This window comes from Netta rufina (assembly GCF_964035555.1).
Source record: "Netta rufina genome assembly, chromosome: 6".
NCBI classification, from domain to species: domain Eukaryota; kingdom Metazoa; phylum Chordata; class Aves; order Anseriformes; family Anatidae; genus Netta; species Netta rufina.
This window is the reverse complement of record NC_140129.1, coordinates 21,851,009-21,867,444: the sequence shown is the minus strand read 5'-3', so window position 1 is coordinate 21,867,444 and position 16,436 is coordinate 21,851,009. Positions and strand designations below refer to the sequence as shown.

Below are 16,436 nucleotides of genomic sequence, written 5' to 3'. Positions count from 1 at the left end.
AGCTGCTTAAGTACTCTTCTACTTATCACGCAACAAGTCTAGCAGACCTGCAGATTTTTGTCTTGAATAAATGACTGGTTTGTAACTGACTGTAAAACATTGTTTTGAACGCATTATGACCTTTTAAATCTAATTTCTTAAAAACATTTTTGTAAGAGTACGGAGTTATTCACACAAAAGATTAAAAAAGGACATTTACTCTAACTGTGGTGGATTAATTATATGTCTAGTCTATATACACACTATAAATCTGGTTTTAATAATATTCGATATGCATAATTCCCCATGCTTATTAAGCAACTCATTTTTCTGCCTGTGCGAAAAGACCCCTTGGAATCTAAATGAGGCCCTGTAGCTTTAGTTAAAAATATATTACTTAAGAATAAAACAGATCAACTATGATACATACTTCTTTTCTGATTTTAAAATAAAAAAGTATGAAAAAAATGGACAAAACATAATAGTTACTTGGAATGAAAATTAAAAAAACATTCAATAAACTGGTAAAACAGCCAGGCTATAACAATAAAAAACGTCACTTTTTGTGAGGGAGGAAAAAAAGATTCTTTCAGTACCATAACTAAACTAAACTTCTTACATAAACACTGAGGCTTACATTAAAGAAATAATTATTGGGGATGATCAATAGCATAAAATATTACCTTATGAATTATTGCTCAATTTTCTCTTGACAAGGCAATGCTAACATATTTATATTGCCAATGTCCAGGTTCTTCTTACATTATAGAAAATAAAATTGAAGATCACCTTTTACTTAGAGCACTGCAATTTCAATGTCTAACAGAAATACTACTTAAAAGCAGTATCCCAAGCAATTGATTTGAAGGCACTACATACCCGAATAATAGATTATGACTGAATTGCATTTCTATGTTTCTAATGTCCACAAAAAACAAATTCACACATGTGCATGCATGCATGCACGCACACATATTATCCCTTACAAGCTAGCCTCTTTCTTGTCTGCTTCCTGCCTGCCTTCCTTCCCTGTAGTATTCCAGTTCCAGGAATTAGGGTAGTGCTATAGAAGTAACAAAAAAAAAAAAAAAAAAAAGCCTTGTGAATGGAGAGAGGAGATATATTTGCAGGGAATTCTACTGGCATAAATATAACCATCATGAGCAAAAACAGGACACAAATTTGGCATACAGTGAGCCCTCAGGGAGGATACACACCTCTGAGAACTTTTGCAACTGTGTGCAATCCAATACCTACCTACCTAATTCAATATCCTGTGCTGCTTCCTCCTCCCACGTCCCATATTTTTATTTTGGGCTTGCAAAGCGCACAAGAAGTAAAGCCAATAGGTCATTTGATAGTAGTGTGAAAATATTTGTGTTTTAAAATAGGAGAGAATGCACAGAAATCTATCTCACTCACCATGCCTTAGGAGAGAACAGCAAAACTTTAAGTTTGCTCAGAGAATGATGCTCATCTCTCAACAGCAAAAAATGAAACACAATCCATTAAAATATACAGTACAGTTAAAACTGAGTTTCCTAGCCTTCAGAATGTTAGATTGAGTGAAGTTATGCATCTCTCTCCTCCCACATAGCACCATGCACTGCTCTGCGCATACCAGAGGAGTCCAATACAACTACACACTTCAAGAACGAAGACCTTCATCTTCCTAACACAGAGATAACCAAATAACAGCTGAAAATAAAACAACTATGACAACTGAAGATTTGAGGACTGGGAGGCAGGGAGAAAGGAAGGGCAGGGAACCACAGGATTGGAAGAATGAGAGCTGAGAAGCTAAACTTCAAATTTTTTTTTTTTTTAAAGATCATTTCTGTAGAGTGCTCTTACACAGTATCTCTCTCAAACATCTTGCACATATCTGAATCTGAAAGGGAAGTTACTATACGAGAAAAGTTATATATGACCATGTAATTGAGATAACACTAAAACTGCATGTTCACAGGCTTCCTCTGCAACTCAAGTGATAAATTAATCTGAAAGAACTAAAAATACTAAATCAATAACAGCTATGCATTCATATACTATTTTAGACTCACTGCACCTACACCATAAGTATATGCTGTGTTCTATGTAAAGTAATGGTGAGAACCATTTAATAGCATAATAGAGATTTATATTGCCATACATCACGTGTATTTTAACTTTACATATATCCCCAATCCACAGAGTTACACTAAGCAACCCTAATTTACATAGGCATAATGATTTTGTATTACTTCCACACTTTAGTGAGATTAAAGGGAAAAAGAAAAAAAAAGAAAAAAAAAGAAAAAAAACTACTACATTGGCACTGTAGCCTGCTACAGTGGCTAAAGCAAAGCACTGTACAGTGTTACCCTGATTCCCAAAGTACATGATGAACCATCCACTACTAAGATGCTAGCCAGAGAGTGTGAGGAAGAAGTATGTTCTGTTTAAAGCTGGTCAAAAATTTGTGTCAGTGGACTCCAGTTATCTTTCATTAAGATCAGTCCCTTATCCTTTTGCAGAGGTCTATTTCAATATTCTGAAATGCAATCATGATACTCTGTATTTAAGTACTACATTAATCTATAATCAAATTTCTTCCATAAATTACAGAATTGTGACAGAGAAAAAAACACAATAACAAAATATATATATATAAATATAAATGAGTATTATGTTCACATATATATCAGACAATAAAAATTATTACACAAGAAAAATAGAATGTAAATATAGCTATGTTTATTTAAAACAGTTTATTTACACTATGCAAACACATTATCAACTCAAAATAAAGTTAGTTACAAGATCGATTTAAATGCCATACCCGTTTCTGCAGAGTTATTGGCATAACTGCAGGCAATGTCACTCTTCTTGAAGACAAACTCATGTCTGCTTTTCTTAGAACTTGACAACCTTCACTCAGGTGGTAACATAAAACAGAACTAAGTACTTTGCAATATTCCTTGAAGCCTAACTTCTCATAACCCAAATCCTGTAGAGTCAGTGCAAAGAAAAGAGCAAGAACGCAGTTAATGTCACTCTGTTTATCTGAATCCAGTCCTACTCAAAGGCAATTACATAAGGCCCTGGGGTAGGACTAACCAGGAATCAACCAACCAAAGAGCTTAAAAACTTGTCTTCTGTCCTTGGGAAGGCCCACACTGATATCTCTGTCTATAAAAACAAGCACAACAGCATGCATTTCTATCACTCAGAATCCTGTCTTCATTATCAAAAAAAAAAAAAAAAAAAAAACACCACCAAATTGTTGAAGATTGTATTCTAGCAATTTTATAACCACCGCTAATGGTTACAGCAGTAATGTTTTTTTCCTGGTCTCTTTCACCAAATAAAATAAGCTTCTTTATCAGTGCTCCTGATAGTTTCAGGAGGGTAACTGAGCATAAGAATAGGTGCACTAAATCCATTCCATGTTTCTTTATCAAAGAACCACCTTTATTCAAAGCAGAGGCAAAAATCCCCTTTTACTTAAAGTAATGCAATTTCTACCTTTGCAACATGAAGGCTTAGAAAAGTGGTAGGGAAAATGTTACAGGACTGAATATTTTATCAATTCAAGTTGTTGATCACCCCCACTCACATATTTACTTTATGCATTAAATATCTCAATAAAAAGCCTGGTTTCATTAATCTGCTTAATCTTAACCAATAAAGTCTGAGTTTTTTCTTTTATGTCAAAAAAAATTACTTCATTGCTTACGTGAGGTAATCTATAATCTTTTCTAAGGGTCATACTTAATAGCAGAAATGTTTTCTATTCTGTTGTTATGCAGCATGAGTAAGCAAAATTCTGTTGTAAAAAAAAAAAAAGTTATTACTGTGATATCATATACTTGTCTTACAATTCTTGATCAAGCAGTTCATATTGAAAACTTTGCTCACCACAGGTGAAGGCTGCAGTCGTTCTGCAAAATGATTCATATCAAGTATTTGTAGCATTTCAAAAAAAATGATACCAGTTATGCAGACTACTATAGTTTCATACAAAGTTACTCCAGAGAAACTATTTAGTACACATCTCATTAATTAAACATCCAAAACGTGTTGAGAACTGTCCTGGAAAATATTGAAAACAACCCATACCACAACTCACCTTAACACATTGATAGTGTTTTTCCCTAATTGGGGACAAACACACCCTTTAGTGTTTGTCTCAAAATGTGTCTTGGCTCCCAGATGTAAGAAATTACGTACCAGCAATTTAAAGATTAACAATGTGATTTAATGTAATTTGCTGTTGTGAGAGTTTTGTAAGTGGCAAAACTACATAACAAATTACTGATACCAGTCAAATACTTTAGATTTCATAGATTCAAAACATTTATTCTTGTGCTCAATTACCCTCCTGAATCCAAAAATCAGTAGATTTCTGGTATATTTTGTTGATGGACAAGATAAACAAACTCTGTAAACACAAGAAAAAACAAGAGCAACAACAACAAAACACTCCCTCCCCAAAAACACAACTATTTTTACCTGCAGTTCAAATAATAATAAATCACTAGCAAAGAATAGGAAGTAAAGACAAATATTTTCCTAAATTTTCAAACCTGTTGTCCTTGACTGTGACATACAGGGTGAAAAAAAAAAAAAAAAAAAAAAAAAAAGGACAAGAAACTCATGCCAATAATAAAGAGGTTTTGTTTGGAGACAAACATTTAATCCTTGTTCAGTTAGCTTTATGTGAAGAGCTTTTAATAAAGCCATCAAAACAGTGAAAAATACAGGAGGTATTCGCCATTTTCATGTTTCAATTATAAGCATTCAGTTTTAAATTTGACTCATTTTACATTGAGTCTATGGCAGCAGCAAATTCATAGTAATTGATCTTCTACATATTACATACTATACACTTACTTCTATTTTTCTCTCTGAAGTCCAAAACTCTTAAGATTGTTTTGAGAAATTTGAAGAATAAACATGATCTCCAGCATAATTGTTTGTTAATTCTGTAACATTCTTTTCCACTAGAGATAGCTATGATAAATGTTTGTAATTAGGTTTTTACCTTTCAGGCACACAGCTTTTGTTTCCTATGAGCACATATTCCCAAGATTTTATAAAATGACTTCAAAATTTTGCTGTAAGATTCAGAAAACAACTCGCAGTACCAGAGCCTGTTCCTGTAGGAATTCTACTCCCAGGAACATTATACATATACATATTTGCAGCACCAGACTTAAAAAACGTACCCTTACAACCTTTTTTCCTTGGATTTTACGGGAGGAAAAAAAAAAAAAAAGTTTGGGAAACAATAATTGTAAACCTTGGTGCACTGCATTAGCGGCTTCATTGGGAAAGAAGCAAAACTAGCCCAAGCCTTTTTTTCTTACCCCTGAGTATTGAAGGTCCTTGTCTCTTCAAAAGCACATGCAGCTTTATGTTCTATGAATAATACTGACCTATTTGTCTGCAAGGTGAAGCAGGGAATTATTTTCCTCAGTGAGATTATCTATATTTTATCTTCTCCAGCCAGATATACAAGTCAGACCTATTTGGAAAGTAAGCAAACACCTAAGTGTTGTCTGACTTTTGTTTCAAAAAGCCAATATTGAGATCTGATTTTATTTTAAACAACAACAACAAAATTCTACAGTCATTTACTAGTGACAGTACACATCAGATGCACCAAAGATACTAAAAGGAACATAAAGAAATACTTTCAACTCTTAAATTTCCAAACACAAACACTGAGTTAATAAATGTTTTGTGTTTTTTTTAAATGACATTTCAACTTCTGAGGGCAAGCCTTGCAGAGTCAGTTCACCATATGAAAGCCAAGATGAATTCTGTTGATAAACGTGAGATACAAGACAGCTCTGAAAGCAAATTATGCCTTCAGGCAAACATACACAATCACTTTCTTTTCTACAGGTAAAAGATTTGGCTTGTCCATGCCAGGTATGCAAACAATTTTGATTTCCTTCTTGTCCACCAGATCCAGCTCACTTGCTTGAGAGCTCTGTAAAAAAGAATTTGTTTATGCAGCTTTTCACTCCTATTTTTGTCACTCAGTTACCAGATACAGTTCTAAAAACACTCTTCAGATACTTTTTAGATACTTCAAAATACAAGCAATGTCTACTTCTTGCCACTAAAGAAAGCATGACTAAATTGAGCGGATAAGAACTGAACAGCTCTTAGTTAGCAGCTCCAAATACATGCTTTATATCAACATATGTAACACAGATATCCTGCTAGTAGAGGAAGGTCAGTGTTGTACTTCAGGCACTGGATAGGGAGTCACAACAGCTGATTTTATTCCTGGCTCTGGCAGACATAACAGGAATGTGGGCATTTATAAGCAACAAGCAAAGCAGAGACAGGTTTTGCCTCTGTAGATGAAAAAATAAAACCCAGACAACATAAATTCATTAAGGTTTAAAAAACCAACCAAACAAAAAACTTTGACACTGCTTTTTTTATACTCATTTTACCTTTAAGCTAAATCAGAAGGTTATTACACAAGACCAATGTGAAGCCAGGTAGGTTATTTTTCATACAGTTCATACAGTCTTCATTTGTGTTCATGTCTGCTTGGCACAAATGATGGCTTGTGTCTCTCTACTAAAGCAAGAATCAGTTATACCATCAATATGACCATGGAGCTCTATATATGACATATAGAGCATTTCTTGCATAGGTTTGTCAAATAGCTGGTTTTTTTTTTTTTTTTTTTTTTTTTTTTTTTTTTTTTTTTTTTTTTTTTTTTTTTTTTATACAACTGAAATAGGATTATCCCACAGGGAAGGAAAAAAAAAAAAAAAAAGGCTTCAAAGTGATGTGAGCCTTTCTATTCCTGTAGTCCCTTAAACAAAGAAACTTAACAAGGTCTTATTCCTCAAAACAGAATATACAGCGCACCCTCCTAGAGGGTTGGTAATAACTGATTCTATGCAGAAACGATTGCATTAACACAGAATATATTGCCTGTAAAGCAACATACGTATAACTTATCTAGGGATTTCACAGTCAAGTTTGCACCATCATCTCTTTTTTTCCTGTCTCTTCATACAATTATCCATCTATTTTATATTTCTATTTTGAGAATAATGCGCTTTAAAATAAAAATAATAATTAAAAAAAAAACAAACAAACAGAAATAGCACAATTCATAGATTCAGTTCTTCCTCTTTCAGCCTTTCCATGTATGAGGTAGGCATTACAAAGAACACATGACGATGGAGCAGTTTAATGGCAAAGCAAGATAACTGCAGATCCTAAACCCTGCACTGAAAAGCCATCTCCAAATTTGTTATTTCATAGTTCTCAGTAAATTGCTGTTCTTTTGCTGGCAAAGCAGTATGTACTGCACAAACTCTGAACTCCTTTTTAATGCTGTCCCTGAATTACTAACCCATTCATCAGCTTCCTTCTTCCTCCTGGTTATAGTTATGGGTCAAATTGACCCTTACACATACACAAAACCAGATTCTCGGATAAAAATTCTCAGAGACTATTGACACTCAAGATTACAAGCTGGTTGTATTAGAAAACAGTTTTCTTATCAAGTCTTAGTTTTACAAAGGAAATTGCATTTAGCAACCAGAACATGTTGCAGGAAGAAAGTGAGCGGACAAAGATACGTAAGGCAGCTTCTTGTGCTACAACTGAATCACTGGCTTCAGTTTTACTCTCTCCATATGTTCCTGTTCTGAAGGAGTTAGTTTCATTTGAAAAGCAGATGCCTTGTTAGTATCTGCTACACAGAAATCAACCAATGACAGCAGTCAGTCATGCAAGTGAGGAAGCTCCTCAAACAAAGTATTTTCTTCACTGTGTGTTCAGACTGCTTAGACTGAATTGGAAATGTGTTTTATCTCAGAGTCACAACTGTAAATACTCTCTTAAATCTTATTTAGAGGAGTCAATATGAGTAACTTCCCACATGGCGATTTTTATACTTAGGTAAATACAATTCCTAATTCAATACTGTAATGCTCCTGGAAGAGTTTTAAAAGTGGGTAACAATCATATAAGGTTTGTACCAATGCATAAGCCCCAAATGCAAAGACTGGGAGTAATTTTTCCATCACTTCTCCACAGTAGCTCTCTAGAAAAAGCCTAGATTTATTCATTCCTTTCCTCTCCAGCAACTTACGTATTGTTTATTTGCAGTTATCCTACAAATCACCCTTCCTTGGGCCTGAAAAGCTGAGTAATTGCTGTTTATAAATTCATTCCGGATTTGGGAAAAGGAACACCCAACTATTATTAGTTCATCCTTCAGCAGTTCTGCTGACCTATTGCTTCAGAGTATCCTACATCTTCTATACAGCTTGATTGACCCAGTAAGTAGTTATAAATTCCAGTTTTCCATAAATTCTATTCCTGCCATCCACTTTTGCCAGTTACTGCCCAAGCATAACAGGAATGTTACAAAACTGGCATTATCTTTCATACCTATAGATCTTCTATCTCTTTGCCAAATGCCTGGTAAAAAAGAACAAAGTTATGATACTTGACTTGTATTAATGTTTAATCTTCAATGTTATTTAATAAGGTCATTGTCTCATGGACAGAAGTACAAAGGATAAAGTACAAATTTTTATAAGAAGTAACTGAAAAGCAGCACTTTTCCAAAATCCTTTCAACTCCTTTTTGATTAAAAAAAAAAAAAAAAAAAAAAAAAAACAGAAAAAAACACACACACACAGAACGTACCTTTTTCTTGGTTGCTCCTAATTTCAATGAATGAGAAGTATCCTATCTGAAGATCATACCAATGAGTAGTTTTGTGGACACTTGGGTAAAAGTGAATCTCATCACCCAGTGAGTTGCCCAGAGGTGACAACACACAAACTTCCTTTGAAAGTTCCATGTTCTCTAGTTACCTGAATACAATAAGCTCAAACAGATTTATCATTACAAAAGTGACTAATCATATACTACCACCTTTCAGAATACTACAAATTATTTTTTTTAAACTGTGAATTTTTTTTTTTTTTTTTCAAAATTATTGGTTATCAAAACACCAGAGAAGAAGAGAAGACAGATTTGCTCTACTTAGAGCAAGGCCTTCCTATCCAGATCACTTCAAACTGATGAAAGGATTTAAACCTTCAGCATCACAAGCAAGACCCTTAATCTTCAGCTCTATAAAGCATTGCTTTTTCCCTGTCTGAGAAGTCCAAATTACCTTGCTTTCTCCCAGGTCGACCCTAACTGATGGATTCAGTTTCTACCTAGAAAATGAACATCTCACAAATCTTAACATATCCCTAAAGAAGAAGTAAAACAGCTTACCAGCATAACCTGAAACTAGACAACAGTTACTTCCTGTCACACACATACAAACACAAAAACCCCATACTTTGAAAAAATTCCAAATTAAAAAAAAAAAAAAACTTCAGAAATATAGCTTAATGAGATCAGACATAAATATTACGTACAAACAGTCAAAAATTAAAGATATGGAAACAAAGTTAAAGTTCAAAAATCAGAATACATACAGTTTTCCTTTAGACCTAACAAGTAATAATTGTACTAGAGACAAATGACCTGAGTATCCATCCTGTTTGCCTACCAAAATGGAGCAGCATATTCCCGTATCATAATGCTACAGCACCCTACTCAGAGTGGGGCTCAATTATCTTGGAGAAAGCCTAATAATAATGATCATACCAGCTTGGAAAAAAATAAAAATCTCCTCTTACTGTATTATTTAGCTTCATAGTTTGTGATTATGGAAATGTTCACATTTTAAGAACAATGGCAAAAAGCTGAACACTATTCATTAATGCAGCTAAATTTCACAGCATCAAAGAGCATAATGCAATTTTCCGTCCTCATAAATTCTTACAAACTTGTGAAATCCTTGTTACACAAACAGTTCTTGCAAAGCTTTTCAGCTACCTATTTCTGCAATCAATAGGTTCAAAACAAATTGAAACACATACTGATAACGAAGTTCTGTCAACTAAGTCATAAGAAAACCCACACACTGTACAAGCTTCCCTTCACTATATAGCAGTGAATTCTAGTGAACAAACTTCCAGCCTGTTTTCTCAACATTTGATACCATTTCTGTGTCATTATCAAGTGCCTGCAGCTGCTCACAAACTCGAGGCCTTAATGTAATCAGTAACAGGAGTTATCATAACAGAAGTAATAAAAACGCTATTTATAGCCCAAGAATGCACTTGTTGAAAAATCCATTTCTGATCACAAGGCAATCTACCATATCTTGTTTTTCTGTGGATATATTAAGTTAAGAAGCAAACAGAGAGACATAACAGTGTGCAGCATATGCATACCTACCAGAATAGGCAGGAACGATCCATCAGTACGCTAATTAGAAGCACAGGCACACCTCTAAGATAACCGATATACATTTCTCTCTTGAGATTTAAGTATTAAACACCATGAATGCTATTGGGCTAAAATATGAGCTGATTAGCTGCAAATGAATGTTCTGCAACTGAACCAGGAGAAAAGAAAGTTCATGCTGTTATTGGAGCAGAGGTCTAATTTCTTCTCCCTTTTAATTCCTCCTCCTGCAACTGCCCTTCTTGAAAAATTTTCTTTGGCCTGATTAGCATTTTTTTTAATCTTCCCATTTGAGGTGACTCCCATCAGGACTCTAACATGAGAGGCATACTTAAGTATGCTGTCTTGAAGATTTCCCTTTATCTTCGTTCCCAAACTGAAGGCAGTCATAAAGGAATTAATTCCCTCAGAAGTAACAGCTTTAAACAAGTTCAAGACAAACAAGGAGAATATGGCCAGTGGTCAACTGTCATCTCCCACTTATCATTACAGGATTTTACCTGATTTTTTTTTTTGTGACATAGCATACATAAAAATTACTACTGCAAAGAGTAAGAAAATCATAAAGCAAATATTTGGAAAAACAACACAAAATACTGTATTAGTGGCTCTAGAGTTATCATGTCACAGAACAAGCAAGGCTTCAGCAATCTATTGAAAATAACTTACAGGAAGATACACATATATAATGAATAGAAAATCATTTTACTGACCACAAATATTTAAGACTATTTAATATGCATTACTTAGTTAATTCCACCTGGTGAAAACTAACCAGGTTTAACATTGATGTTTATGTGAAGGTACATTTTGTGTACACAAACTTTAAACTATTTGTAGTGTAGCAACATTTACACACAGAATTGTGAAATGGTGATATTCCTCACTTTGTCCTCCATAGCTATCAAGTTCTAATTTGAACAAATAACTCTCAGAACATCTTAACTGCAACAATCCAAAGTTATGTTAAGAACCACACTAAAACTCCTAACAGAAATTACTCTGAGTTTGAGCTCTACTCTTCAGGTAATATCCCAGCACTAGGGGATGACAAGGTTTTAGTATGTTTAAATACAAGTACTTTTTATCATCTTACATTAGTTTCTGTAGAGTAAAATTTATGGTAAACTACTTAGTGCTTTCTCCATCTGTTGCAAAGCTTCTAATTCAAAGGAGGTGAAAGGCATAAACCTGGCAGTAATCACATGATTACTCAATAAGAAACATCTGAGTTGCCAGCTTCACCAAACCTCTTGCATTTCAGGTAATTTAACCATTCATCACTGACTACTCTCATTCAATACTATATAACTGTTAAACTGTTTTCATTATAAAATTAGGAGAATATGAAATCACAGAATCATTTAGGTTGGAGAAGACCTCCAAAATCATCAAGTCCACCATTAAACTAGCACTGTCAAATCTACCACTAAACCATGTCCCTAAGCACCACATCTACATCTTTTGAATACCTTCAGGGATGATGACTCAACTCAGTTCCCTGGGCAGCTTGTTCCAACGCTGCACAACTCCTTCAATGAAGAATTTTCTTCCAATATCCAACCTAAGCCTACTCTATGTGAGGCCATTTCCTCTTGTTCTATTGCTTGTTGCTTGAGAGAAGAGATGGATACCCATCTAGATACAGCCTCCTTTCAGGTAGTTTTATGATAGGGTCTCCCCAAGCCGCCTCTTTTCTAGGCTAAACAATCCCTGTTCCCTCAGCTGCTCCCTGTAAGATTTGTTCTCTAGACCCTTCACTAGCCTTCATTTGGACACAAAATCCAGCAGGTGTTTATGATTCCAGTCACTAGTGGCGTCCCCCAGGGCTCGGTGCTGGGGCCGGTCCTCTTTAATATCTTCATCGATGATCTGGACGAGGGCATCGAGTGCACCCTCAGTAAGTTCGCAGATGACACCAAGTTAGGTGCGTGTGTCGATCTGCTCGAGGGTAGGAAGGCTCTGCAGGAGGATCTGGATAGGCTGCACCGATGGGCTGAGGTCAACTGCATGAAGTTCAACAAGGCCAAATGCCGGGTCCTGCACCTGGGGCGCAATAACCCCAAGCAGAGCTACAGGCTGGGAGAGGAATGGTTGGAGAGCTGCCAGGCAGAGAAGGACCTGGGAGTGATGGTGGATAGTCGGCTGAATATGAGCCAGCAGTGTGCTCAGGTAGCCAAGAAGGCCAACGGCATCCTGGCTTGTATCAGGAACAGCGTGACCAGCAGGGCTAGGGAGGTGATCGTCCCCCTGTACTCAGCTCTGGTGAGGCCGCACCTCGAGTACTGTGTTCAGTTTTGGGCCCCTCGCTACAAGAAGGACATCGAGGTGCTTGAGCGGGTGCAGAGAAGGGCGACGAAGCTAGTGAGGGGCCTGGAGAACAAGTCCTACGAGGAGCGGCTGAGGGAGCTGGGCTTGTTCAGCCTGGAGAAGAGGAGGCTCAGGGGTGACCTTATCGCTCTCTATAGGTACCTCAAGGGAGGCTGTAGCGAGGTGGGGGTTGGCCTGTTCTCCCACGTGCCTGGTGACAGGACGAGGGGGAATGGGCTTAAGTTGAGCCAGGGGAGTTTTAGGTTAGATGTTAGGAAGAACTTCTTCACTGAAAGGGTTGTGAGGCACTGGAACAGGCTGCCCAGGGAAGTGGTGGAGTCACCATCCCTGGAAGTCTTCAAAAGACGTTTAGATGTAGAGCTTAGGGATATGGTTTAGTGGAGGGCTGTTAGCGTTAGGTTGGAGGTTGGACTCGATGACCTTGAGGTCTCTTCCAACCTAGAAAATTCTGTGATTCTGTGATACTAGTCAATGAGATGACGAATGCAGATCAGAACAGGACCACAGAGGTTTTATAAGGCAAGATGACAAAACCGAAGGGAAAAAAAAAAAAAGGGAAAAAAAAAAGAAGGAAAAATAAAAGAAATACAAAAGCACATGAGACAGTCTTATTTGTATCTGATTGAATATGGAAACTGCTGTGGCAATAAAAAGAGAAAATGATCTATGGAGCTCTCACACAAATGCAGACATAAGCATGCATGTTTAGAATTTCAGTTTAAAAACATTGGTGTTTAAGTCTTTTAAGATTTTAAAAACAATCTTTTGGGGAATAGAAAAATTCTCAATACTTTGGGAATAGCATTGCTTCAAAAAGCAACAGAAGTCAGTCCTTTAAACAGAAAACCACACAATTTTTCTATGTTCATCTTAATCATAATCTAGAATAGATAATACAAAGTTACAAATGTTATTTAACACTGCTCTAATTAACCCAAACTGTGTGTCTTGAAGTCGGATGGGAATGTTTTTCTGTTTGGATTAAAAGACAGCTCAGACAGTGCTCCATAAAGGGAAGAGGTCATTAGCTTTCTGTTGTTATAACTGAAGTCTTGCATCCCCCCCCAATGGTATCACTCACTGACAATGCCACCAACAAGAAGCCACTGGAAAAAACACCTGCCTAGAAAATACGTATTTCATCATGTATCTGTATCCAGGAAAGGTATGGAGCTGATACAGAATGACCTAACCATCTCAGTTCTCCAGTCTAACTTCTCATAAATGTACCCATTCCTGGAATGCTTATGAGAAAGAACAGTCCTAGCATCTACCACATCTCCTTCCCTCCTGAAAATTATGAGGGTTCAGGCTGCTGAACAGTCAGTCTTTTAAAGTCAAAGTCAATAAAACTGAGTTATCAGGAGTAATTCAGCAATGTTAAAGCAGAAGTTCCCTGCAGTTTCAGCGGGCCTTAACTGGCAATTCTCTTATATATTCAAAGAAATAGAGACTGTTTTTAACATTGCCTGCTTCAGTGACCTTGTGATTACATGGTTCTTTAGAGAGATCATGGGACCACAATACCAGGTAGTGAACTCAGAATTCAGGAGATGAATACCAAAGCATAGATTTTTGGAGAAACAGCATTTACAAATTTGCAGAGGTTTTCTACATAACAAATTAGATCTATTGCAATCTACCAGAAGTTTCTTATTCCAAATACAACTTCCTGAATGGGACAGAAGAGGCAGCTTCTTGTACTGAGAAAACAGTCCTACCAGAAAAGATAAGAAAGTTCAGTTTTGACTTTCAGGCAGATGAAACCCAAAATAATCAAAATCAAAAGAATGATCAAAATCATTCCAATCTGACAAACACTGGAAGAAAACCAAAACCTCTGACAGTGCTGATGATTTTTTTGTTTTATCAAGCTACAAATTAGGGAAAATTTAAGCCTGACATAAGTGAATTAAAGGGGTAGGAGCAATATCCTAGTAACCAGCAAAGTTAGAGTGACCTTGTTTGCTTGTTCATTGGGGGGGGGGGGGGGGGGGGGGGAAGGCGAAGACATGCTATTTTTGTAAAGTTAGAATGTTTGGAGTCTTTGCTTGGGTTGTTTTTGGACAGTAACAAAGTACAAGGTTAATTTGTAATAACATTGAGGGTTGATATGAAGTCTGACAGAAAGCAATTTCTTTTCTCCATAAGAAAGATACAATAATGAATGAACCAACAGAAAGATAAAATAAAATACAAAAAGAAAAAGACAAGACTTAAACATGGGATTATTCTGAAGTTTTGCCAAGGTTATGTTTCAGACAGCTTATGCTATGCCACCTGAATATAAACCAGGCAACATTCTTTATTGCTAAAATAAGAAATTTTTCAACTCTGCCTCCTGATTCTTGCTTATATAAACCTGTGACTTTCTGCCACCGTTTTGCGATGACTGGTCAAAGCATATAGGTGTGTGCATTAAAACAGCAAGTTGTAATAAGGCTCTAAGAAATTTTAACCCAGTGTAATAGCAATAAATCCTTCTTTGGTGAGAGGGCACAGCCATTTAAACAAAGAACAGAGTATGGAAACTAGAGCAAAAACCTCCAGCTGAGTCACTGCAAAAAAAAAAAAAAAAAAAAAAAGTCCAACTGAATCAAGTCTCCTATTAGAGACTTCAAATAAAAACCTTGAGCTCTTTATGTTGGTTCTGTGTAGGATGTTTTTTCTGTTAATCTGTAAATTGCTAGAAAGACTTTTCTTGTTCCCTTGTGCCTCTCAAACTGAAAGTCTTTTGTGTAATTTAAGGGGAAGACATAGCAGGAACAGATATATGTTTAGGAGCTGGAAGGAAAAAAGATTAAGAACTGGTAACAGTGGATATGTGCAATGATCTCCAGCCTGGAAAGAAGTCCGGCAAGAAACAGAGAGACTAGAATTATAGAATAAATTTAACTAATTAATCTTTGGTGGGAAAAGATATTTCATCTCTAAAGCATTTAAAAATAGTGCAAATCCTGGAGTAATGCTATTCAAACCAAGGTTTCCAGACCTCCTTACATCTAATACAAGCATTTGAAACCAAGTATATAAAAGTAATGATGGGTACCTAAGGCGTGATTTTCTAGAACTAAAAAATATAGGGTGTTCAGATACAGTACCATGCACAGAGAAGGTAAGTGGAATTGACTAAGAAGAGATGCAAATGGCTCACCACCTTGTCTCCCCATCCTAACAGGATTTTTTTTTCCTTCAACTGCCCAAAACACACATTAGATGTTAAGGCATACTTTGCATTGTAAGAACAAACAAAAGAATTATTGACTTGACAGCTCTAAGAGTATGGAAAACTAACATGAGAAACCTCCTGTCCTTCAAAATTTGAATATGGAAGTAAAAAATGACTACTGTGAGGAAACACAGGCACAAATTAAACCTTGCCCACACAGTTTGTACATACCAACATAATTATACTAGTAAGCACTCATTTATTTACCAGAATAAATCTTACCATAGTATAAAAAAAAAAAATTAATTAAAAAAAAAAAAACAGAAAATTAAAATTTATTCTGATTTCCAAAATAAGTTCTAAAAGCATTAAATGAACACCAAAGTTAGCCAATATTATAAATGATATACTCCAGATTAACTTACCAGCAAGTACGTGCTTGTACATTCATGAATTAACACATATGAATGAAATTGATTTTGTGTCTATATTGTTCAAAAGTCAAGAGGAAACAGGAATTTAGCCAAAAAAACCCTGTCATTAAAAATTTTAAGTACAAGATACTTAGCAATTCTGTCTGTTAACAGAATTATCTGTAACATTTTCAAGGATAAGGTTTCAAGAGGGTACATTAAAAGACCCTAAATTACAACTATAAAAAAAACGGTAC

At 35.8% G+C, this 16,436-nt stretch overlaps 1 protein-coding gene across 1 annotated transcript in view; it reads right to left on the bottom strand.

Annotated features, from left to right (window-relative positions):
• Positions 1-16,436, bottom strand: part of GRB14 (growth factor receptor bound protein 14) — a gene marked incomplete at its 5' end in the record, with an annotated part of 64,884 nt that overhangs the window by 41,886 nt on the left and 6,562 nt on the right. Inside the window, 3 exon segments of the mRNA XM_084289485.1 lie at positions 2,801-2,889; positions 3,079-3,150; positions 5,858-5,915. Coding sequence (XP_084145611.1) covers positions 2,801-2,889; positions 3,079-3,150; positions 5,858-5,915 — 219 coding nt within the window.